Here is a 26210-nt window from a genome sequence, read left to right as displayed (position 1 = left end):
CCCAAACAAATCAAACAAACCAAAAAAACCCAAACCACCACACCCCAAAACCTCAGCCTTCTCAGCTTGTGTGTTTGTTGCCTGCTCTTCTCAGACCTGTTAATTCCCTCCTCTAAAGACAGTGCTATGACTTATCAGCTGTCTGTTCTGATTTTAGCATGTATAATGATACATCTTGCTCTCTTAAATAGTTTTCCTTAATGTTGCTGGCTTAAATAAGAAGCTACTTTCTAAGCCTTCAGGGTTGCATCAGACTTTCCCCATTTTGTGATTTCCAGTTCTGAACTGTTACTCTTCTTCCCTTGCGTCACTTCTCTTCAACTTACTCATAGGTTGGGCGGCTGCTTTTGGAAGAAAAAAGATCAAACCCTGAAAAGTGGCAGATGCCAACCATCCATGGTCCATTAGCAGAGATGGTGAGGAAACAGTAGCTTACCCTCTCAACCTGAACAAAAATCCCTGATCTACAGAAAATGAAACAAGATCTTGAGTAATAGTGGAGGGTCTTGCAGGCCGCATGTTGACTGTAAGCTCCCGCAGCTATAGTCACAGCGCTCTTAAGATAGTTGTTCATGTATTTGTACCTCATGGACATTAAAAAAAGTCATTTGTATATCTGGTGTATGCCTAGTAATACTTCTGTGTAGGAAGACTCCACCTCAAAACAGAGTGTCAGCAGTTTCAATGGAGATTTAATCATTTAATCAACAGTTGGAATGTCAACATCTCAATAACATTCATGATTGAAACACTATATCCGCTGAAAGCTTCTTTTATAAGATTGCCAAATAAACAAAACCGGACTGAACCATTGCAATAGGCTTTAATTTGTTAGTTCATTTTCCATTAGGTTTTACAGTCAGAGTAGATTATAGTTGTAAATGTCTTTTTAATTAAAAAATTATCCTTGAAGTTGCTTTTTTTGATGCTGTTTACTTTTAAATAATTTTAACCATTGGCACATATACTCTTCTCAAAGTATTTTCTCATTACTTCAAATTCTTCTTGTATATACAAGCTGGAAGTCTGAAAGTAACAGGAGAACCATTTTGTGTACTCTGTATACAAAAAAGTGTATTAATTTGCTCATAAAATTGTACATAAAATAAAATGGTAAACAGTTGCCTCTTGTAAAGCTGTCAATCGTGTGATAACTGTTTGGCTGACACAGCTGCTAAGAGTCAAGGTTAATGGAGCTGTTGTAGAAACGAATCAACCATTTGCCTCAGAATCTCCAGAGCCTGGTTTGTGCCTCACTTTTGTTGTTCCCAACAGAAACGTAAAGCCACAGAGAAACATAAGTAACACTTAAATTGACGCTTGGATCAAGCTAATGTAGACCTAGTGACACAGATTCAAGTATGTACTTTTTTAATGATCTAATTGTTCTATTGCCTTTCCCTCTTTACAGTTCATTTCTAAAATCTGTTTTCTCCAAAACTGAACTCAATCAAAAATAAAATCTTCCATTTTACAGTATAATGTACTGCATACAAAATCCACCCAAAAGCTCCCTCACTAGCTTCAGAGATGATTTTTACGTAAACAACATAATCTAGTGTCAGCTGTGGAGGAAACAGATTTTGAAGCTTAAAAAATGTTTAATTTCTAAGCAACGGTTATAACTATGTATTCATTCAGCTGCCCTAAGAAACAGAAGCACCTCCACCATATTACTGTCTTTTTACATGTTGATTAGATACTGCCACTACCCTTACTAGCTGTTTCCGTGTTGGCTGCATCATGCTGCGGAAAGGTTCTTTGAACAGCTCAAGTTGGAAATATTTGTATTATAGTGCAGAAGGCTTAAATTTACATTCTTCTAAGTCAAATCTAAATCATGATCAAGTTCTGGATCAGAGACCCACAGCAGTTAAAATACTTGAAATTTATCCTTCCAGTTCTGCAGGGTACTGGCGCACTACAGGTTGTGTACATTTACAGGTCTGTTTAACACATGATAATTTAAAAGGTAATACTATTGTACTAGTATTATGTACTAGTATTTACAAGACAAATACAATAGCTCAGCTACTCCACTGAAGATATCTGCAACACTAAAGAAACGTTAGAACATCTAATTTCAGAAGGCTTCCTATGCAAACTCAGATTAAGTATATTCCTTAATATAGCCCATATGATGGGGATGGATCCGAATTATAGCTAAACTTTTAAAAACCAAAAAAATACAATATTTAGATTTTCCAAAGACATAGACAACATCTCCTGTTCTTTCCAATGTTGCTAGGAATTCTTACAGATTTTGTCCTGAAAAGCATCTGCCAGCTGAACCAGTGGCATGCTAATACCCAGTCTCCTAGCATAATTACCTACTAACAAAAGACACTGCCTTGTTGCAGCATACTCAAATCATTATCACACACAAAACACACAGGCAGCTATTTAAGAACAAGCAGTAGTAAAACATGGATAAAACCAGAGAAGTTTAAAACAATAAAATAAATCAATCCCAGAGATATTTAAGGCGGATGAAAAGGCTGAAATTTTCTGTTTACTCAGAAAAAGTAACCACAGCATGATCCATGCCATGAATTTACAGAGACCGGTGACCAATGATGTGTACAAGTGCATGGAAAATCAGGAGCAGCAATACCAGTGAGGCACCATCATCTGCCCTTCACCTGTTCAGTCTGCTCCAGCAGATTTCATCTTTCAGTTCTTCTACACTACGTACTGCTCTCATGACATGATATTGCATGTAACGTGCTATGCCTGCTTCTTTTAGTTTATCCATCTCCTTTTATTTTCTACTGAACACCTGTAGATGTTCAGTAGAATGCTGAGAGAATTAATCAGCAGTAGCAATGCTGAGAAATTAAAGTTTACAGTAGCACAACTTCATATGTTAAAGACATAAAGACATCAGCACATAAAGAAGGTAACTCTGTTTCCTTCCTGCCCCTGTAACAGTTCCATTTCATCAGAAATGTAAAGATAAGCTTCAGTGGAGGTAAAAAGGAAAAAAAAAAAAGTAGAAGTAGCCTGGTATTCTCAAAATCCTGTGTCAGTTGAGACTCCCAAAAGCTATACTTAATATTTGTTTTGCTACATGTTTCTCATTTTGGCCATGAGTTCTTCTAGGCTTTCTTCAGACTCCGCCACTGTTTCCTCAGTTATCAGATTCTCTTCCTATTAAGAGCAAGAAGAAATGGTTAGCAACAAAAATAGCAAACAAAAAACCCCCCACAAACATGTTTTATTGCAATTATACCACAGCATTTTCCTAGAACCAAACACTCAATTGCAACATTAGGCCTAAGTGAGCATAAGTTTAAATTGTAAACTATTCTGACTAGGACACACAGATTCTGTGTTCTCCAGCTACACTAATTGCTCTTTGACTACGTTCAGCTTTTACAAGATAAATAAGGTAAAAGTTAATTAGTCACCCAAATATCAACTGAGAAATTCATTGTTTTTCCTCGCCTGCCCCTCCAAAGACATTCAGTTCTATCACCTCAAAACTACATTCACACCAGCATCCACACTTAAGGAAATATATTTCATAGAAACATAAAACTGGACCATAGAAGGCACCAATTGGAGGTACTGAGGTACAGTTTTACTGGAATTGTTCCAGACAGAATTTTGTTTAAGTTTAAAGGGTAACCAAACTGGATGGTATTATAAATTTAATCTACAACATGTTTTTCAAAAATTCATAAAGAATAAATACATTACCTTGTTTGGGATAGTATACGCTACAGTAATTCCCTCAGGAAGCTCAGGTACTGGGCCAGAAGCAGCCTTCAGCTCATCTTCTGAAATTTCTGATACTAATTCAATGCCTTTGCATGAAAGGGAATCAAGAACTCCATTAAACATTACAAGAAAGAGTTCTTTAATCACTATGTCATCACAGTAAAAGGAAAACTGCAGTTACTTCTCTGAAATAAGAAAAAATTAAAAGTCGAAACACCTTTGATTTCAACTACTTCAATCCATTATTGATGCAAAATATCTTCCCTTTACAATATATGAAATAATTCTATACAGATAACTTATGAACAAGAATGATGCCTCTCCTACAGGACTTCCTAGTCCTTACTGTTTAAGTCTTATTGTGAGGACACTTCTCCCAATGGTAAGCTAAGATTATTTTCCATATCATGTAATAGATAGAGCACACATATCCATTCTTGAAATGGTTACATAAAATGCGCTTACCACTCCTTAAGAAAATTCCTTCTAATTTAAAGCTCTCAAAGGAATATAAAAATCCATGGGATGCCTTAGCACAGTGGTTACGGAAGTGACAAATGCTCTTTAGTGACATTATTTAAGAGGAACACACAGTGAATACATCTTCTTGCATCTTTCAGACTATCTTCTGAGAAAGTTTTCTATTTAAATGCAGTTACATTTTGAGCCTAAAACCTGCACATTACACTAAAAATACATCATCAAGTTGTGATAACATTACTGTCAAAACCTGTGAGAAGCCAGCAGTGATTACACCGTCTAAGTTACAAAAAATAGGAACCATAAAAAGCCGACATACCCCTACAGCATGTTCACCCAAAACAAAGACTTCAATTGAATCTCGGTACTGGGAACATCTTTTCTGTCTCCAGTTGATTACTTACCCCACTCATTGTCTTCGTGTACTATTTCTTCTTCCTGTTCAATTACTTCATCTTTTGGTCTCGCGGCTTCTTTTTTCTAAAGGAAAAACACAAAAAAATTTAAAAATATACTATATGTAATAGTCAATTTTCAACAACAGCAAAGAAAATCAAATCCAATATTCACACTTAATATTTAAGAACCGCAGTCACCATTTAGAACTTTGTTAGGCATAAAAAGGCAGAATACCTGCAAGTTAAAAAAAAACCAACCCATTAACAGTCAAAAATAGGACTGCCAGAAAGTTTGAGCAATTAGTGCAGGAATAAAATATTATCTAACGGAATGCAAGCCAGTCTGCCTACCCTTTGCTTTAAGATAACTCAAAATATTGTATTGTTAGAAACATGCAAGGATCTGAAGACAAGGCTGCTGAAAACAGGAGTAGCGATGAAAGTTTTCTTTTACTACAGAGCTGTAGCTTGCTTTGTTCTTAAGACTTAAAGAAAGGAAAAAACAAAACTAAACAAAACATTTTTACCTTATAATTTTCTTGCTGTTTTCTGCAATTTTGGTCACTACATTGTGGGTTTGGCTTCATAGACATAGTTGGAAAGAAATCCTGCATCGCATTGTAACCAAGATAATAACTCACAGTACCAAAATTTAACAGGTATCTAGAAGCACAAACAGAGAAAGCAGGCCCTTATATACAGGTGCAAACCTAAAAATTCAGTTGCACGAGGAATAATTTTTCTTCAAAGAACTTTTAGAATACACTTTCACACCAGTGAGTTGTAATATGTTACTCTAATTGTCTTAAAATAAGGCGTAGTCACCCGACAACAGCGTAATTGTATCAGCATAGAACCCAGTCCTCTTGTGGCGTCTCAGAAAAAATACATTTAGAGTAGTATGTAAGTGCCTTAATCTATTCCTTGAAGCACTCAGATCCCACTTACAATGAGAAAGTTTTCAACAGCTAATCAGAACCAGTTTAATCATCTTTACTGTAGGGTCAGATTGGCAATGAAAATAAAGATTTAAATTAAGCTGCAATGTTTGCATTCTTCATTAAAGAAAAAACACATGTTGCTATGCAATTTTATATAATACCTCTCTGCACAGCTGAAAATGGAGTTTTGTTTTTTGTAGGCATGCTGGCAAACAGTACTTTTATTCTTCGTAAATAGAAATTTTTCGATAACTGACATAACCACGCTAACGCTAAAAACAGGCTAAATAAGATCTTGTTCTCACAGATGCTTCTAAAAGATGGCGCATGCTTTTGAAACCAAGTACAAAGTTGTTAAAAAAATCTTCCTTGCTGATACATGCAGTTCTTTTAGCAATTGGAGTCATATTTTATTATGTCACATGTCATACTGCTATATAACTGTTTTTAATTCATCTCAGGTTTTTGGAATGCAAACACTGCAAGAGAAATTATTTATTCTTTGTCCATGTAGAAAGTTTCAAAGAAAAGTCATCACTGCAGCATTTTTGTGTATGTCAAATGGGAGTACCTTTAAACGCATAATGAAGGGGGTGGAAAAAAAGTGTGTCTGTATGCAGTAAGAGAAATTCTTAAGAAAACTCTGAAGACTTTTCGTTATCCCTGAGAAGTTCTATTAAAAACAGCAGCTCCAAACTAAATACACCAGTGACAAAAGCAGTGTATGTTTCAGCCCTATCCAATGATGCCAATACCTTTAGGAAATGGGCCACAAATATGTAAGAAGAACCAGACCCATCATTATGAAATCTTCCTTCGGGTTTCTTTCTCTTACGGTGCTGTACATTGAATAGCCACAACTCAGTCACTTACTTCAGAACATTTTGTACGAGAATTCCTGCCACAACACCCATAGTTGTAGGAAGACTAGCTGCACAAACTCCTTCTCGTTTTAAAGTTTTCTCATCAATATTTGCAGCAACTACAAGCGGAGGAGCACACTGAGAGGAAATAAAGAAATTCAGTTTTAAAAGGAAGTGTTAAAAAACCTTGCCATTCCCATTCTTCTTTAAAAGAAAGACAAACAAAAAATTCAGCAGAGCACTGCATACCGCGAAACAAGCAGATTCACCAGGTATGATCAGCTGTATATGTCCTGACACTGCATTTTCACTCACTCCGGATTCCATCCAGATTTGTCCAAGTTCATTGCAAGCCTTATAAACACAGAAACACACACATCAGCACTGCAGAGTATAATGGAGAAAAAAACCACAAAACTTAAATTGAGAGTGGTTAAAGACATTGATCTTCCTGCTTTAAGACAAAAAGGCTATGATCAGAAAAACAAACATGAAAAGGTAGAATAGAAATTTTTTATCAGAGTCACAGGACAAATCAAAGAACAAGTTAAAAGTTGTCTTCCTGAAGCTCACCCTTTGTGCTTTCCTGACAAGCTGAGACTTTTGAACAAATACAGGCATTAGCGATCCAGGTAGTAGGGGCACACTACAGAATCTAATTGCTCAAACTACTTTTAATGGCACGGAGACAGTGTATTTGTGTACCCAGTGCACGCAATTTGCAGATCAGGTTAGCTGATGGATAACAAAAACCATGCATTTGGAACGTTCCCTACATTTGTTGCTACTATAAAGAAAATCAGTTTGATTAGGTACACAGCCCTAAGACGACAGTTTTAGTATACAAAAAGTCATATGAAGTATACAATTAGCTAAACACAGTCTTTAAAAAGTTTGTAAGATTCAACGTGACAGGCTTTGATAATACCTTTATATAAACAGGATAATTTGGAAATACAGAGAGGGCTTACAACACTTTTTTACTAACCATTAGCTGCTAGTAACTTCAAAGTCTACAGTTATATTTATACACATAAAATATGTTTTACAAGAACTGGGTAAAAGCTCAGATTCTGTTTCCTTAAGTCAAGGAGGGATTTTCTTAGAAGATTCTCGGTAAGTTCCTGTCTTTTTTCTAGTCCGCATACTTTCTAACAATATTTATTGGAGAAAATCAACCTCCGTTATCTCATGCCTTAGATGGCCTTACCGTGTTAATTGCCATGCGAGCTTCAAAGTTGTCCACGCAGCTTAGAACAAGATCAACGGGCTTCCCTTCCTCTAGTGCACCATTACTGAAATAAGTATCAGAAGTCTGCATGTAATTGGTGGCAGGACAAAATACCAACATGGCAATTAACGTGCTTCTTTAGAGTACAGAACACATGGGAAGTGTATTCCTAACAAAACTTGTGCAAATGCAGAACAGGATACAACTAGTGTCTTAGATCTACAGTAGAAACAACAGCATGCTGAAACTGGGATTTAAATACATGGGCATTTTAGATAGATTAAAAGAGGTTTTATATAGTATACACTCACAGTACAAAGTATTGGATAACTGTGTCTTTGTACAATATTACTGCAAATGGGAAAAGTTATTTCAGAACTTCTCTGTGAGACCTACTAATAACTATTTTCTTTTTTCATTCTATAAAGCATATCTGAAGCTACTCCTCTGGAGCAGTCAAAATATGATCTGATCTGTTTTATATAATGTGAAAATCCTGTAATACCTGCAGTATTGGTTGGAAATCTAAAGATGCACTAATATAACAATGTAACAGTAGAAATAAATGCCAACTCCAGAGAAAAAGGTCTAGGCAGAAATGTCTTCATATGTACATATCTCCCAGTGATTTTTGATTGGAAGTCATGAAACTGAAAAAAGACCCCAACGATAAAAATGTGAGGCTGTATAGAACCACACAACAGCAGAAGTTAACAATATGCTTTTGTTGAGAGATTTTACCTTATTCTGTCCATGAAGTGTTCAAAGTTGTCCAGTGTTGTGATGTTGTAGTTATGGACTTCAAATTGAACATCAGGATTAATATTCCTTATGGAGGAAATAATATGAGTCAATACTAATAAATACCATGATAACTTGCATTCTACTCCCTAACTTCAAAAGTGTTGCTACAGCCTTAAGCTTCCAGTCTGAAGTCTACAATACACCCGTATTTGCTAAAAATTTACATATTAGATGAGGAAGAAAAACCACAACACATTGAAGTGGCATAGTTTATACTCAAATTCTAAGCAAAATTAGCTATACTTAAAAAGTAGACTCACATTAAGGTTTTGGCCAGTACAAAAATGCCCTTAAAGCATCAACCATTCCCACAACTATTTTATACTCAAATTTTCAAATTGGATCATGCTGCTTTGCAAGTGATCAAGAGTGAAACATCAGTTTTCTGGAGCGGCATCCTGGCTAAATACATGTTGATACCCACTTCTCTAAGTTATACCTCAAAGTATGCTCTGCTGCTTGCACTTTACTTAATCCAGCTTGATGAGGTTGGAAGAAGAGTCTGTTCATGTTTGCCAGTTCCACTTTGTCATAGTCAAACAGAAGCAGCTACAATGAAGATTGTATTAACATATGTGAATCTCCAAAGACTCTGCATCCAGAGCATTACGGCAAGCCATTTTAAACAACAAAACTCACTCTAAAATGAAAAAAAAACCCAAACAAACCCAACCAAACAACCCCCCCCGCCATCCCATTCAGTTCACATACAAAAGGTACCAACATTATAAGTACACGAAAGACTGAATTCTAACTGCCATTCAGCAGGAACTGATTTGCTAAGTCATGAAAAGCACTCTTAATAAAAAACAATCTATTTGTTTGATCTAAACTAAGAATACTCAATAAATTATCTACATGAACACTATCACCTCGATTATCACATTCCTACTTGTTGTTCTGGCATTAACTAGAAATGTGTAATTGCTTTCACTTGTCTTGGCATGTAGTTCTTCAAAAACAATTCACTTAAAATACCTACATAATACATGGACATGTTGATTATTATAAATTCTGAATCAACTGTCCAATGTCCTTTTCCATGCCGAAGATGCTGGTATTCAGGAGATGCTCCTTCAGAAGAAGGGGGAATAAACTTTGCAATAAAAAATTGCATCATCTCTGTATTAAGAAACTTCTCAAAGTTCCAAGAGAAATGGTCAAGTTTTGCCTGGAAATATAAATATCTAAGCCATTCCCCAAATTCCTTCTTTTAAAAAAAATCCTGTTCTATTGACTCTGGAGGTTCTTGTTAGCTATACACACATCAAATTATTTTTAGCTGTTGCTAAATTTTTACCTCTGAGTCTGCCACATGAGGAACTAATGTTTGTGATAAAAATATGTTTGACATCTACTGCATTTCAATTTCATGAATATCAACTTGATTTCATAACATACGACTTAATCTTCTGTGCAAATTACCCTCTCTTTTTTCTTTATTTTATTTTCCTTTTGCAATAATCCAGTATGAAGGTTAGATAGATGGGCTCATGTAAGGGCACAGAGAAGACACGCATCCAAACAAGAACCATCTACAGGATACAGGATTAAGCCCTAAGTAAATCAATTTTACTAGCATAAGAAAAATACAGACTCTTCATTTGTGATGTTTACGCAGTTGCTGTTCTTCAGTGCTTTCTTCACAGTACTTTTTTATTTGGGCAAAATAAACGGAATGAAATCAAATATAACTCTTTATGAAGAAGACTGGTCCATCTTCTATGAAGGAGTAGAAGAAGAAAACTCTCATTACCTTACCAATGCCACACCTTGTCAACATTTCAGCAGTCACGCTGCCAACTCCACCTACACCTACTACTGCAACCGTAAAGGAACGGATTTTCTGTAGAAAGAAATAAAATACAGATCAGTATATGAAAAGTGGTCCTCACAGGGCAAAAATGTTTTAATGCAGGTAGAATCCTACCTCATAGTCTTTGACAATTCCCATTCTTTTTAACGCCATCAAGCGACTACAAAGAGAAACAGCAACGTTATACAGAAAATGCTCTCTACATTTCTGATACAATTTTGCTTTTCAGATATTTAAAATCACTTTTGCTTTAAGAATAACCCCACCAAGCACCAAACTCAAGCCTCCTGTTTTCACTGCAATTGTGATTGCCAGCTAGATACAGTCTAAATGAGATAGTAGATACTCTCCTATTAGCAACAGCAATGGAGTACTAAACCTGCAGAAATTCACATACTTACTCAGTTGGTATGAGTAATGTCAATGAAATCAGGAGGATCCATAATTAGTTTCGTAAACAAATACCTGATTTATAGAATGAAAGCCTACACTTTTTTCTTTAATGAACCATATGGCAGCAGGTCAGTGAGGACTCTTCCACTGGTTTATGATCAATTTGATTAGATTAACTTCAACAAAACATTAAAAAAAAAAGGCAAATATCAGGTTGTAAGGATAGCTGGAAGAATTTTAAAGCAACATTTTATCCTGCTACTGCATTTTTCGTTAAAAGTATCAATGAAAGTACAAGTATTAGCTTGTATTAAAGCAATTAATCCTGAAAAAAAAAATGCATCAGATTTACAGAACCTCTGAGCATTAGAAGGGGTCCCAGATGCTCAAGACTTCTCTAAAACAAACTCTAAAATTGGTAACTTAGAGGAATAACATCTCATGTAATACCAACACCTGTCCTATTTATTAGCAACTTAGTGGAAAAACTCACAAAGTTTCCTCTCTCTCCCCCTGTACCATAAAGCAAGATAATACAAAATAACCTCGATGAACCAGTCAGGTGTGAAATTGGAGAGCATCTCACCCCTCCTGCCCACAGAGCACCTGCCTTCAGCGTTGCCATGACACCCTCCTCAACACACCCAGCCCCATCCCTTAGCTCTCCACCCAGCCTAGCCCAGGTCCACATGCCATATCCTCTCTACCCAGACCCACAGTTCCAACCCACGCCTGACACCCCACAGCTGCCTCAGCCCCTGGGCCTCCTCCCCACGGCTCAGTCCTGGTCCTCTCCCCTTAACCCAATGCCCCTCTGCCCGTGCCTCAGTCCTGGCCCTCTCCCCGTAACCCAACGCCCCTCTGTCCCTCTCAGTCCTGGCCCTCTCTCCATAACCCAACGCCCCTCTGCCCCCCTCACCCCCGGCCGCACCTGTAGGGGTTGGAGTCCGTCACCTCCGGGCTCATGGTCTCGATGCGGGCCCGCGGCACCCGCCGCCCGCCCTTCTCGCGAGCCAGCTCCTCCTCCAGCTCCCGCACACGCCGCTCCAGCTGCTCTATCCGGCTGGGCTCCGCCATGGCAGCACCGGCGACACCGCAGCGACACGTCTCCCCGTCTGAGGCAGCTTCCGGGAGCGGCAAGGAGCGCCCTCCCCACCTCGCACCGACGCCTCACAGAGAGTTCCCATCAGCACCGCGGAGGTCTCTCGCCGCTCCCGACAGCGGGCAACCGGCAGGCTCTAGTGGTGGCTGAGGGGAGGTACCAGCCGGGGCGGTAACTACCGCCCGGGAGCCGCTTTCCTCCAGGAGAAGCAACCCGGCTCCAAGAAGCCCACGGGCCCGGCGCCGGGGACGCCTTTCCCTGACGGACCGAGGCGACGCCGGTTGCCGCGACAACGCCGGGCGGGGCGGGGCGGGGCAGGGCAGCTCCGCCAATAGCGTAGCGGCGCGGTGGGCGGGTGCGCGGCAGCTCCGTCAGTAGCGTAGCGTAGCGGTGGGCGGGCGCGGGGTGTACGCTGTCGGCGCAGTGAGGGGGGGATGGCGGCGGAGCCGGGTACCAGCGAGGTGCGGCAGCAGCACCGCTTCGACCAGGAGAGCTTGGAGCGGTACCTGTGCAGCCACCTGCCCGGCTTCCCTCGGCATCCCGCGGGGGCTCTGGCTGTCAGGCAGTACAGGTAAAGGGCAGGCCGCCCGCCCGTGCGTCCCGCCCCCACACCGCCTGTGAGGGGCGAGCGGCGGTCTCCATGACTGTTGACACGGTCCCTCGCCCGTGAGGCACCCTGAGGTGCGGAGCCAGAGCTTGGGCCCGAAGGGTGCCTCTGCGGGGCGAGGAGAGGGACGGCAGGGTTGCTCGGTGCTCGGCAGGAGAGGTGGGCAGAATTAAGGCCCTTTGCCCTGGTGATGGCGGACGGTGGCCATCGAGGGAATGGCTCGTCCCTCAAACAGCTGGAAAAGTCAAAGTTCTCGGTGGCAGCGAAGGTGACCTTTGGCACAGGCAGGCCCTGTGGCTGTCCGCAGGCAGGCCGGTATGTTGGGTGGACTTCCTGCGGTCCTCAGAAAAACATTTGTTTGGCCCCGTGTGGTGCGTTCTGCTGGAGTACGTGCACAACTGTTTTATTGCCTACTCATCAATCTTGATTTATCTGATTGTCCTTTGATTGCACAGCAAGTAGTTATGTTCAGAGGCACATACACGGCTTAAGAAATCTGCTTAAAAAGCCTTACGCTATCACCCGGTAAGCAAATCTATGAGAAGAGCATAACGCTGTGCTGAGATTCCCATTAATGCCCTGAGAGCAATGCGTTGCACTACTGAGGTGCTACACCCAGGCTCCAAAGCCACCGTTGCACAGAAGATCTGGTTCATTTGCATTCAGCAAATTAGTGGTGTGGCTGCATGACTTAAAATCAGGAGCTGACTATTAGGAAGTTAAGTTATTCTACAAATATGTATTAATTCCTTTGTAAATATGACTTTGACTACTTTATCTGCAGTTATCACTGAAAACAGTAAACAATTTTTCCTTGTCTTCTGATGTAAATATAAAACATCCATTGAATCCTCAGCTGTACACTAATCCTTGTATGTACTTCAACAGAGGATACTTTAGGAGGGGAATTCAGGAGAGTAGCTAATAGTAAAATCTGCTAAAATATTGCCAGTATTTACGCTTTTACTACTTTGTTTGTTTTGTGGTTGCACTTCAGGGCTTCAACCGATCTAAATCTCTCTTGTGCCAGGCAGAGCATTTGGCTGTGCAGTACCCTTATTAAACTATGTTATAGACTATGCCCTAATTGTCTCGGGGAGAACTGAAATGTCAGGGGGAGCATGAGGGCAAAAGTTCACTTGATTTTAATTTTCCAATAGTTGTCTAATCTTTTATTTGACCAGGTCAGAATGTGTCTTAAAAATGATCCAGAATGAGGAGAGGAAGGCATGTAGATTAAGCACAGAGCCTTAAGGAAAATAAGGATCAATGAGCTTGATTGGGATAAGAAGGACAAGGTGTTATTAAGCATTTAACTAGATCATCCTTCTCTTTTACACATGTATGTGATTGAAATGTCTAATTTTTATGATTCTTTGTCACTGTAACATTCATTCTTTAAAACTTTACAGCTATTATAGGCAGTCCCTTAAGCAGAGCATATGTATGTGATCATCAGGCTAGCATACAGTGGGGCATGGTACTAGAATTCATCAGTTATTTGGAGAGCTTTCTCTATGCTTACGTTGTTCAAAATACAGCTCAGCAAAGGACAAATACAATTACAGGCTAGTGTGAGTTCTGCTCTGTTTAATTTCCTCCAAATTGGAAAGCTTTAAAGTTAGTATCTGCTGCATACCTTGAAAATGTTAATGATGTCTCTTTAGGGAGGAGAGGTAAATGCTATCTCCATTTCAAAGGAGAACAAATTGAGTATCTGTGACCTCTCCACAGTGAAAGAAGACATCTTTCTTATAGGTAGGAGTAGAACCTCTGAGTTCCGATTTTGTAGGCTATCACTTGCATTCTTGTAAGACTATTTGGAAAAAAAACCAAAAAGCAACTCTTGAGAAGAACCCTTTCCTGTGTCTTGCCATTTTGTTCACGCCAAGTCACAGAGCATTTTGCATCATTTCTGATAAAAGTCTGAAAATTTGTAAGTACTTGAATTCGTAAGTAATTATCTTTCTCTTTATAGCTCAGGCCAGTCAAATCCAACATTTTATCTTCAGAAGGGTGGGCAGGCTTATGTGCTCAGGAAGAAGCCCCATGGCCCCCTTTTACCTAGAGCTCACAAGGTAAGTAACATACTTCATCAAGCTCCAGACACTTTGTATTGCAAGTGGCGAAGTCTTGTATGTGATGATGCAGCACGTTGTTGAATGTGTCCAAAAGTGCTGTGAACTGCTGGATCGTTTCCAGTTTTCTGTGCTATACACATAAGAAACATTTAAGAGGATACCTTGTCATTCACTGTATTCATTTATGCTTGGGAACTTTTCATTGAACCTAAATTTCTGTGTGTTCTTCAGGTTGATAGAGAATATCATGTGCAGAAAGCCTTATATTCAGCTGGATTTCCAGTGCCTGAGCCCCTGTTGTATTGCAGTGATGTTTCTGTCATTGGAACAGAATTTTATGTAATGCAGCATGTGCAGGTTGGTCCTACAATGTGAGAGATTCTCCTCTTCTCCCTACTACAAGCTGCTTTTAAATTGTTTAAAACCTTTCTTTTAGAGCCTTATTTAGCAGTTACTAGGTTTTGTGGTATAAAACATAAATAATCCTTTGGTGTTTTTAAGAAATGCTAGCTATCAGAGATTCTTACTGATTTCATCTTCTCCAGGACTTTTTTCCCACTTTGTCAAAATTTTCAACTCAGTATTTAACCTCTTGGTCTCATTAGAGCTCTCAGAAGGATGTCTTGAAATGAGTAAATATAGCTTCTGTAAAAAGCATATGTGTAACTCGGAGGGAGAAAAATCAGTTTATAAAGTTATACTGGATCCTTGGGCATTCTGGGTCCTGTTTAGCACTGAAGATAGTAATCTACATACAGTGCCCTTTCCTTGAAAACCAAGCAGGATTTCAGCTCAAGCACTACTTTCAGGAAGAACGTAGCATAGGTCTGTCTGTGGTCCATCACTCTGGAGGTGCTGTAGCTGAGTTGATTCCATTTCCGTTAGATTTTGGTGATTCTGAGTGTAAGTCTGCTGTATCATGTCCTCCTGGGAGGAGGATTTGAATTCAGTCCTCTTTCCTTTCATTGCATCCTGCTCTATCATCAGGTTCACTAGGAAATTAGAAATGTAAGGCCAATTCCTGGAGATTAAGTTAACCTCGCTACCAAAATAATGAATCAAAAGTAATACAATGTAAAAGCTGTGAAGAATTTGAAACAATTTTCTTACGTTAAATGTGGAGAATTTTTCTGGTTTTGACTAAAACAAAGTGGTTCCTGAATGAGAAACTTTGCTATTGTTATATTTACATTTCTAAGGATGTGAATTTACAGGCTATCCATTCTAAGATGGACAGCAGTGCACTGTTTTTAACAAATATGTTGTGTATTTAGAAATCAATTACACATTGACTGCATTGAATAAACTATTACAGAATAAAAAAATCTGATTTCTAGATTTGTTATGCAGAATCTTTCAGCAAAAAAGTTCTGTTGTTGCTTTAGCTGTGTAGATATATTGAAGCCATCATACGAACCAGTGAAACTGAGGGATTTAGAGGAGAGAAGAGTCTGTTTTTTGTTTTCCAATCTGTTACTGGCAGGGTCAAAATTAAAAGAGAAAGTGGAGAAACACACCAATCTTCTAAACGTATTAAACTGCTTTTAAGGAGAATGCAAGTGAATTTCATTGTTTGCCTCTTTGTATTTACCACCCACCCATTCCCCTCTTCTCCCTGCCTACCCCCCAACTCCCTCCCAAGGTCTTCATTGATATTTTTTCTGGAGTTACATGTTAGAGACAACACAATAACATATTTTTTTTCTGGGTACTTTGAAGCTTGAGGGTATCTGGATTGAGTGATTGAGCTCACCTACTGAATATATCTGTTATTTTAATTGCCTTCCAATAGATATCCTGTATACTAATGTTCTGAGATTACTGTGAATCCCTTCATCTCTCCTGGGCAAGGAATAAAATAAACGAGGAACGAATTTTTGATTGCATAGGGAGTGTTGGTTCACTTTTTTTTTGCTTTTGCTCCTGAGATGTAGAGCTTTATTTCTCTTCATCTGATGCATATATACCACCAAATATCTGATTTATGATGTTTCTAGGGTCGCATCTTCCGAGACCTCTCGCTGCCTGAAGTGGGCCCAGCAGAGCGTTCTGCTTTGTATATTGCAATCATAGAAACTTTGGCCTTGTTGCACTCCTTTGATTTACAGTCATTGGGTCTCCAAGGATATGGTAGAGGACCAGGATACTGCAGAAGACAGGTACAGCTCTTCAAAAAAATCTCTTGTTTTATCAGGTTTTTGAAGATGTATTTGATTTGCAAGCTAAATTGTTAGTTATTAATGCCTTGTAAAAGTAACCATCATAATTTAGCTGTTAAACACCTTCACATTTCAATTATTTGTGCACAGTATAAAGTTACTACTACATTCAGATCAATTCTATAAAGCTTTATTCAGGGAATGGTATTAATTCACTTTTTGGAATAATATTAGATTTGGGCTATGTAAATAGGATTGAAATAGAAAATAGTAGTCTTCATTGCATCTTTTGATCTCACACTTCACATTTGCAAATGCAAAGATGCTGTGTTTTACTGAATTTACAGGTAACATGGTAATAGTGAAAGCCCAGAAGCGCACGCTTCAGAATTTTGTGCTCTTGAAAAACTTGTGAATCAGTGGGAAAATCTGTTGAAAGTGTTTGTATTTCTTTAGGTATCAACTTGGAAAAGACAGTATGATGCAGCTGCTCATGCAGACATTCCTGCCATGAACAAGCTGGCTGAGTGGTTAGCAAACAACTTGCCACCTGATGATAATGAAGAAAGCCTGATTCATGGGGACTTTAGAATAGATAACATCATCTTCCACCCAACAGAGGTATTTGAAAAGTATTTGTACATGTTTAGTAGTTTTTGGTCCTCCACTCTTTTGTACTCCTATCATGTAATGGGACACTTATGTGGGTGTTTTAGTGTATGATACATCTTTGAAAGGAATAATAGAGTACTTAAATCTTCTCTATACTCTGTGTATGTTGTTTAGGTACCTAAATACAGTCCTGGTTTTCATTGCAGGCAATTGTTACTCTGTTTATTCATTAGCCGTAGTCCCTGCTTCAAAGTCCAGGAACAAAACATTTTATATGCATAAATCCTATTGAATTCAGTGCAACTTTAGGACATACCAGAGTCTCGTTTCATTAAACTATATAAGCATCTGATCCAGAGTCTGTTGAAATTTGTGGTATGGGTTCAATTAACAGCAATGGCTTTTGGAGCAGGATCTGAATGCATGATATGTGATACTAGTGGAAGCAAATTAAAATCTGTCAAAGCTGCTTAGTTACGGAGCACACACAGTTCACAGAGATCCTAAAAGTTCTTCGTTCATCTTTAGGGAAAAGGAAGAGGGTTTTTTCTGGTTTGTGGAAATAAATGTGTATTACCTATCTATCAACACAATTGCATTTTCATAATTTTTTTCCATGCTATTTGGTGTGTTGTGACCAGAAGACATGCCTGGGGTTTGTGACCAAGACTCTGCAATGCCTGCTTCACAGCAAAGCAACAGTTCCCAGAGATTCCCATTGTTGTATATAGATTGGTTGATAGACACTGTTTGTAGGTTTAAATGTGCTGATTGACTTCCTGAGCAGAGAATCTGGCAGTCTGAGGGACTCTCCCAGCTGTTCCTGATGTAGTTGAAAGAACTGAACAACCTGTACATTGGTAATTTTAAATAATCTCTGCAAACTGTTCCTGTATGTGCAGGAATGACCATGTAGGAAAGTCTTTTGCACAGAGTTCAAGTAGCTATGGATCATGAGTAGGCTGGAGGGACCATTCAGGATGAGAGGCCAGCTGGCCTGAATATAAGAATTCATCAGAACAATGGTTTGGGGAGTCTCAGCCCATCCAGCTCAAGACACCATTGCAAGGATGTTTGCAGCAGAGGCTCATGTCACTAACTGGGCAGTGATTGACTGTCCTGATTAAGAAATTCAATACCCCATGTAAGTGTTAGTCAATGCATAATGTTGTGATAAATTAGGTTTTTTAGGGCATGGTCTGTCCATGAGTATTTGTGCAAAAGGACTGTGCAACAGAACTGGAAACAAAAAAAAAACAACCCCAACTGTCAATACTACTGTTCATTGGGTAATTTTAATTCAATGATATTTTGACTAGAAGAGTTTAGAAGTTTCTGACAGGAAGAACACTACTCAAAAATGTAGAATTTAAAACAGATTTTCATTGGAAAAATGCCACTATATGAATGTTAATTTTCTGCGGATCCCTACATAGTGCTAAAAGGAACTGGTTTTGCTGTAGATAGGTACTGTGCGTGTTTTTAATTTTAAATACATAGTAACCGAATAAAGCTGTTGGGTATTAAGTGGGTTGCATATTTGTGGATGGAGAGAATTTATCTTCAAGCATTCACTTGAGGTCTTTATTTTTATTTAAGGCTCGTGTTTTGGCAGTGCTGGACTGGGAACTTTCAACTGCTGGTCATCCTTTAGCAGATTTAGCATACGCCACTGCATTCTACTTTTGGCCTACCTCTATTAAGAACTTAGCTCAAGGAACTTTCTTGGGTTTCAAAGACACCATAGGTATGAAACTAGCATTTTTGTTTAAATGAATTCTAGGGTTGATTTCTATTTGATATGTTACCTTTATAAACAGTAATAAAAAGCTAAATTAATAAGCACATCATTTTGACCTTGAAAAGAACTTTTCCATGGTTTTCTTCATTGTAGGAAACGTGCTGATAGTGAGGTTTAAGGTAGTACTGTTCCAATAATCTGTGGCTTAGCCACAGTATGCTGCTTCTGAGAAAGTTTATTTTGAACCTTTCTTAGAGATGATGGAAGAAAGCTAAAATTTAAATATACATTTGTCATTTATTTAAAAAAAAAAAAAAAAAAGAGGCAACCTCCCCACCCCCATGGTGCAGTTAATTTCCTGACTGGAGTGGAGGCGGGGAGCAGTAGGAAGTGTTGTGGTTATCTGGAATTCTGAAAGCTATTTCCTTTTGTCTCTCCGTATCACACTTAGGTAATGAGAAATGATAAATCATGTTTTTTAACTATGTAAATGGAATATCTCATAAAGCTGAAAAGCTGTACAGAAGAATAAGGTGGAAAAAATAATAGAAAACATTGACTATTCTAAAACATTCTGTTGTTTTTTTGTAGAAACTCCTTCATTTGAAGAACTGGTTTCCACTTACTGCCGCTGCCGGGGTATTAGCACCACTTTATCGAACTTTAATTTTTTTCTTGCTTTGTCATGTTTCAAAATGGCAGCAATAGCCCAGGTAATACACTCACATTTTTTTATTATGACACACGTCACATATTTTTATTATGAGTATTTGCAGTTTGGTAATACTTGTTCAAAATACGAATCATATTTAAAAACTAATTGTAACCATTGTATTTCAGTTTTTTTCTTTAGAAGCAATACCTTAGATGCTTATGACTGATAACTCTTTAGGAAAGAATTCTTGCTACATAAAGTACTTTGTGTTAGATATAGCTAACTGAGGAAAGTAAGCTGAAAAAGGAGAAAGTGTGGATATGTGAAGTTTTTCTTATTGATGTTCCAGTATGCAAGCAATTTTGTCTTTACCTTTTTGGAGGCTCTGGTTAATTTAAATCCCGTATTACAGAGAAACAAAGATCTTTCTAAGTTTCTGCAGCTGTCATGAAAGTAGATAGCGGGATAGATAAGTAAGAGCCTGTAGGTTCCACCCACTGATGAAAATGGGCATGTTGTGAACTCAGCTTATTATGACCATAGGAGACCAATCTTGAGATGTGATTATAGGAAAAAATAAGTTTAACTGATTCATTGCTAACAGAAGTAACTGTTTAATTAGATATTCAACCATTGTAAGGCATAAGTACATTTTTACGAGTTGCAGCATGAGCTCAGCATACCAAATGTGGGATAAGCTACCTGGTATTAATTTGGAATAAGAGTATGTATGTGGGTAGTTCATGTATTTGTGGATAATAATCATATGCTGTCAGTTAGCTTAAGGACAGGCTGGGCTTGCTTGCAGTATTATGTACAGACATATTCTTTTTTCTTCTTTTTTTTTTTCTCTAGTAATTTTTTTGATTTTCATTTATTTTAGTTTAGATGAGGTACGTTGTTTTTCTCTTGTGTGCCAAGCATCTCCATTATATCAGAAACGGACTGAAACCAATATTAACATCACAGTAAAATCTGTCTGGATTTTTTCCTATTAGGAATATGTGCATTTAAGTATTACTTTCATAGTTGAAGAAATCACCAATCTAAAAAAAGGGACAATTTTAAGTGCATAATTGTACCATATATGCCTTTCTTTTGGTTTTAGGGTATATATGCTAGATATCTCATTGGAAATGCTTCTGCAGAGAGTAGTCATGAATTTGCTAAGATTGTGAAGCCTTTGGCAGAGAGAGGGTTAGAGCTGTCAAAAAGGTAAGTGTGGTCTAAACCATTGCTCAAAGGCAAGGCAAAGCTTTTATGTCTTCACTTATTGAAATGCCTGTATAAGGCAGCTTATATTCTTGCTTGTTATTGCATTTGAATATTCTTCTTTAGGTCATCTTTCAGCAGCGCACATCACAGCATTTCTGGAGAGTTGTTCCGTCAAAGTAGGAAAGGACAAGAAATTTTGTTGAAAGTCAAGCAGTTCATGAAGCAGCACATATATCCAGCTGAGAAGGTAAAACTTTTTAGTAAGCCTATTTATAAATGAGCATTTTATGACCAGAGTTTATAAAAACATAAAGCTATGTATGGAAGTCATGTCCCCTTCTGTTTTCCTTCTGTTTTCCTTCTGTTTTCCTTCTGTTTTCCTTCTGTTTTCCTTCTGTTTTCCTTCTGTTTTCCTTCTGTTTTCCTTCTGTTTTCCTTCTGTTTTCCTTCTGTTTTCCTTCTGTTTTCCTTCTGTTTTCCTTCTGTTTTCCTTCTGTTTTCCTTCTGTTTTCCTTCTGTTTTCCTTCTGTTTTCCTTCTGTTTTCCTTCACTGGTGTATTTTCTTGCAGTGATGTTTATAGCATTGCAAAATATGAATAGAAATCATTATAATCTATATTAATTTTTTTCCAGAATTAAAATGCTGTATGCATTGTTAATGAAAACAAAGAGTTACTTTTTAAACTTTTTAAGAAATACTGTTTTTAAAAAGTTATTTTTTAAAGGTATTTGCCAAAATTCTTTTAACACTAGCAAAAGCTTAGAACTCCTACATACTAAATGCAAAGACACTTATCTACAAAATGCAAACTGCTGGTTTTAACCACACAAAGCTGAACTTTTCTGTTTCTTGCCTTATTTTTTAAGGTGTGATTTTATGACAAAAAAATGTGATTCCATAATGTAACAATTTAACCTCATTCTGAAATGTATCTAATACCAGAGCGGGTTCAACTTTTAGCCTTATGGAAGCACAGCTTTTGTTGCACAGTTAGGTTTTTCAGCTTTTTGTGGGTTTATTATTTGGGTTTTGGTTTTTTTGGTTTTTGTTTTTTTTTTTCATTTCAGTCAGGCAGAAGTGCAGAGAACATACTAATCTAAAAGATTTATGAGTGCATCTGCCTATCACAAGGAGGCACTGAGTGTAGAAACTCTTGATATGCAGTTTCTTAAAAGTCTGTCTGTACCTAGTTTTAGATTGTGCAAGGAAGCCTTGCAATAATTAGTGTACTTGCTTTAAAAACAAATGAACCACAAGTAGCCATGCAAGTTTTGCAGATGAGTACGTTTACAGACTGGCTAGTCTCACCTCTGTCCCTGGGAAGGTAATGGAGCGACTTGTTCTGGATGTCATATCAAAGCACGTTCAAGCGCAGGAAGTTATTGGAAGTGGTCAACATGGATTTACCAAGGGTAAATCATGCTTGACCAATCTCATAGCCTTCTATGATGTGATAACTGGTTGGCTGGATGAGGGCAGAGCAGCAGATGTCATCTACCTTGACTTCAGCAAGGCTTTTGACACTGTCTCTCATAACATCCTCCTTAGGAAACTGAGGAAGTGTGGACCAGACGAGGGGACAGTGAGTGGATTGAGAGCTGTCTGTGTGACAGGACTCAGAGGGTTGTGATTAATGGAGCAGGGTCGAGTTTGGACGCCTGTAACCAGTGGTGTCCCCCAGGGTTCAATACTTGGACCAGTGTTGTTTAACGTATTAATCAACGACCTGGACAAGGGAACGGAGTGTATGCTCAGCAAGTTCACTGATGATACCAAACTGGGTGGGGTGGTTGACACCCCAGAGGGCCGTGCTGCTATCCAGTGTGACCTAGACAGGCTGGAGAGCTGGGCAGAGAAGAACCTAATGAGGTTCAACAAGGACAAGTGTAGGGTCCTGCACCTGGGGAGGAAGAATGTCAGGCACCAGTATAGGTTAGGGGTGGACCTGCTGGAAAGCAGCTCTGAAGAAAAGGATCTGGGGGTCTTGGTAGACAGTAAATTATCCATGAGCAAGCAATGTGCCCTGGTCGCCAAGAAGGCCAACGGAATTCTGGGCTGCACAGGGAAGAGTGTAGCTAGCAGGTCAAAGGAGGTCATTCTCCTCCTTTACTCTGCACTGGTGAGGCCACAACTGGAACACTGTGTCCAGTTCTGGGCTCCCCAGTTCAAGAGAGACAGGGAACTACTGGAGAGAGTCCAGTGAAGGGCAACTAAGATGATTGAGGGACTGGAGCATCTCCCTTATGAGGAAAGGCTGAGAGAGCTGGGACTCTTTAGCCTGGAGAAGAGAAGGCTGAGGGGAGACCTTATTAATGTTTACAGGTATCTAAAGGGTGGGTTTAAGGAGGATGGAGCCAGACTCTTCTCAGTGGTTCCCAGTAACAGGATGAGGGATAACAGGCACAAGCTGGAACATAGGAAGTTCCAATCAAATATGAGAAAAAACTTCTTTACAGTGAGGGTGGCAGAGCACTGAACAGGCTGCCCGGGGAGGTTGTGGAGTCCCCTTCTCTGAAGACGTTCAAGACCCGCCTGGATGCAGTCCTGAGTAATGTGCTCTAGACAATCCTGCTTCGGCAGGGGAGTTGGACTAGATGATCTCTAGAGGTCCCTTCCAACTCTGAAAAATTCCATGAAATTCCATGAGTAGCGTTGTGCTTGTAAGTTACTTCTGATAACATGGATTGTGAATGAGGACTTGTAAATTCTACTTTGGAATTTGTCTTACTGCGTGATTTTCAGAAGAGGGCACTACTTTCATTCATTCTAAAACTAATTCTGGGCCAACTTTGATGAAGTGCTGTGTCTCACTAAAACATGTAGTGAAAATACTAGGATTACTGAAGACATATTTTTAATTAGTACTAATCACTGGTGATCAAAATGACTGTTTACATAATCTGTTAAGGAATTATTTTGACAGGAAAAAATGTATTCTTTGTGATTTTTTTTTTTTTCTCAGTTAAAAAAAATATTAACTGGCTTATATATCCAAATGTTGTGATAGGAAACCTGAATATTAAGTATCAGGACATCAGGACGTTTATTTGTTGTTTTACTTTTGGGTGCAAGCTTTTTGTGCATACTGTTGGTAAAAATTACTTCTATCATGAGAAAACACTAACTTTCTAGTGTCATCATCTCTCATTTTAGACCACCCCAAACTATTTCCATGTGTGAAATAAGGTACTGATTTGGGTTATCTCCATGACACATTTAAAGTCTTGCAAAATTAATAGATTGCAGTTTGATTTTGAATTATATTTTTAATTTTATAATGCAACCAACTATATAACAAAAAGCTGTTGTGTTGAGTATTTTTTATTAGTTTCTTGGTGTGTAGAGCTGGAAAAGACACCATATTATTACTTCTCTTTGTTACATGCATTCTTAATTTAAACAGCATCTTTTTAATGTTTCTCTAAGGAAATAATAAATTACTATTCTGGACATGGAAATACTGAGGAAAAGTGGAAGAAACCACCCGTGCTTGAGAGACTGAAGGTATGGAATAATAAATATTCTTGAGCACTCTACAGTAAAAGAAACAGGCACTGACACGGAGTGTAAGAAAGTTTGGTGTTTTTTTTTTTTTAAAAGGAATTTGTTTTTTTTTTTAAAAGGATTTATTGTTAATGTTTTTCCCTGTTGATTCTTTCAACAGGAAATGGCCAAAGCAGAAGGTCTGTGGAACCTTTTTCTCCCAGATGTCAGTGGTCTCAGCCAGCTTGACTATGCGCTAATAGCTGAGGAGACGGGGAAATGCTTCTTTGCTCCTGAGGTTTTCAACTGTCATGCCCCAGGTTAGCAGCCCTGTCCCGTAACTACAGCACTGAGAGCATTGAAAAGTTGCACATCTTACGCCTTACGAGTTCTGTGTCTCAAGAAGTAAACATGACTGCTGACTTCTTACAGACACTGGAAACATGGAGGTCCTGCACATGTACGGGACTGAAGAGCAAAAGAAAGAGTGGCTGGAGCCTCTCCTAGAAGGGAAGATTAGTTCTTGCTTCTGCATGACAGGTAAATTTTTCTCTGTAAGAAAGTTAGAGGCAAGTGGCAGAAATTTCACATGGCATATGCAAAAAGCACAAAACTACAAGTTGTTATGTGTTAATGAATTAATACAGATTTCCACTGTATCTGTGAATGTCTTTGAATATGAAATCATCTATGAGGTGTGAGTGCAAAGTGAAGCATCCTTGCTGCCCTTCCCGTATAATTACCATTTGTCATCGTTATAATAATTAGTATTTGCTTTCCATATATTTTCAATTTATTTTTAGTAAAATACATTTTATTGTACCAAACAGACTTACAATAGAACTTACCCTTTTTTGTAATGTGCTTTGGGGTTTTCTAGAAATGTACATGTAGGTACAAGTGTGATTACGGTGATTAAAGTTGTGTAGTTTTGCAGTATGCCATAGGTAGAGGTTTTAAGACGTAACCTGAAGATAACTTGTAAAATGCATGATGCACTTGTTTTATGTCTGTAACTCAGCATTATATTCATTTTTGCTCTTGAAAGCTTGTAGCTTTCAGCATCCGTGGAAGGCCTGGCTGTTGATTTAGGAAGGTAGCTATTGAACATGTGATGTCAAAATCTCGATCTTTCTCTGTCAGCATGAGTTGAGAGAGCTCAGTCTTGCAGAGCCAGACTGCTTTATTTTGAGCAAATTATGATGCTTTTGCTTTAAAGATGGCCTATAAAAGAAGTTAAGGGTGAAAGGAGAGAGGAAGAATCTTTCCTGTTACAAACAATAATTGATGACAATTTGCTGGCAGCTGCTTTGTGTCACCTATTTCATAAATTCTCACAATAAGTCACTTAAATCTCTTAATTTTCACTTGAGAAGAGCCTAGGGGGCAAAAAAGGCTGAGGAGAGATATGATGATTATCTATAAATACATTGGAAGGGGGAAGAATTTAAAAACATCAGGGAAGGAAGAAGGCTGTTGACTATAAAGCGTAGTCTGAGCCCAAGAAGAAGCAAGTTTAAACTGTCTATGAATAACAGGTTGTTAGAAAATAGAAAGCCTTTGACCACCAGCAGAACAAAGTGCTGAAAACAGCTTTTCTACTGGGAGCAACGTCAATAGAGTATATCTAGATCCCTGTATTTGTGGTGGTAGTTCCACCTGTGGTTTGTTTCATTTTTTTTTCTTTAACACAGAACCTGATGTGGCTTCAAGTGATGCCACCAATATGCAATGCAGCATTGAGCGAGACGGAAACAGTTATGTGATCAATGGCAAGAAGTGGTGGAGCAGTGGTAAGTAGAGAAACCATAAATAGGAATGGTTAAGTCTAAAATTCTTTCCAAGAACTGATAAAGCAAAAATATTTGCGCTCCATTTCTGAAATGGAAACTTGTCTCATCTTGG

The 26210-nt window shown here is 38.6% G+C and overlaps 2 protein-coding genes across 3 annotated transcripts in view; one reads left to right on the top strand and one right to left on the bottom strand.

Annotated features, from left to right (window-relative positions):
* Positions 1-670: 670 nt before the first annotated feature.
* UBA5 (ubiquitin like modifier activating enzyme 5) lies at positions 671-12009 on the bottom strand. Of its 2 annotated transcripts, XM_074575190.1 has the most exons (12): positions 11581-12009; positions 10371-10416; positions 10197-10286; positions 8880-8989; positions 8378-8464; positions 7616-7700; positions 6655-6759; positions 6416-6543; positions 5129-5264; positions 4608-4683; positions 3703-3809; positions 671-3150 (listed from the first exon to the last, which is right to left on the bottom strand). In XM_074575190.1, exons 1-12 carry the CDS (start codon positions 11724-11726, stop codon positions 3067-3069), a joined length of 1200 nt encoding a protein of 399 aa, XP_074431291.1. In that variant the 5' UTR covers positions 11727-12009; the 3' UTR covers positions 671-3066. The 2 variants fall into 2 exon arrangements, with proteins under 2 accessions (XP_074431291.1, XP_074431292.1); XM_074575191.1 differs by lacking the exons at positions 10371-10416; positions 11581-12009 and having other exon boundaries at positions 10202-10286.
* Positions 12010-12100: 91 nt separating this feature from the next.
* The window catches only part of ACAD11 (acyl-CoA dehydrogenase family member 11), a 32973-nt gene continuing 18863 nt past the window's right edge, over positions 12101-26210 (top strand). Inside the window, exons 1-13 of the mRNA XM_074575186.1 lie at positions 12101-12322; positions 14337-14436; positions 14671-14796; positions 16437-16598; positions 17055-17219; positions 18810-18957; positions 19543-19664; positions 20715-20821; positions 20945-21068; positions 24249-24326; positions 24487-24625; positions 24738-24845; positions 26000-26098. Coding sequence (XP_074431287.1) covers positions 12186-12322; positions 14337-14436; positions 14671-14796; positions 16437-16598; positions 17055-17219; positions 18810-18957; positions 19543-19664; positions 20715-20821; positions 20945-21068; positions 24249-24326; positions 24487-24625; positions 24738-24845; positions 26000-26098 — 1615 coding nt within the window. The 5' untranslated portion in view covers positions 12101-12185. The remainder of the gene's footprint in view (positions 12323-14336; positions 14437-14670; positions 14797-16436; positions 16599-17054; positions 17220-18809; positions 18958-19542; positions 19665-20714; positions 20822-20944; positions 21069-24248; positions 24327-24486; positions 24626-24737; positions 24846-25999; positions 26099-26210) is intronic.

This window comes from Larus michahellis, chromosome 2 (assembly GCF_964199755.1).
Source record: "Larus michahellis chromosome 2, bLarMic1.1, whole genome shotgun sequence".
In the NCBI taxonomy this organism is placed as follows: Eukaryota; Metazoa; Chordata; class Aves; order Charadriiformes; family Laridae; genus Larus; species Larus michahellis.
The sequence above is the reverse complement of the archived record's forward strand: the minus strand, read 5'-3'. Positions and strand labels throughout refer to the sequence as shown.

Coding starts and splice junctions, on each gene's coding strand:
- UBA5 (XM_074575190.1), bottom strand. CDS start 11,726: ATGGCGGAGCCCAGCCGGATAGAGCAGCTGGAGCGGCGTGTGCGGGAG. Junction 7,701..8,377: donor CACTTCATGGACAGAATAAG/GTAAAATCTCTC, acceptor TACTTATTTCAG/TAATGGTGCACTAGAGGAAG. Junction 3,151..3,702: donor CGTATACTATCCCAAACAAG/GTAATGTATTTA, acceptor TGCTCTTAATAG/GAAGAGAATCTGATAACTGA.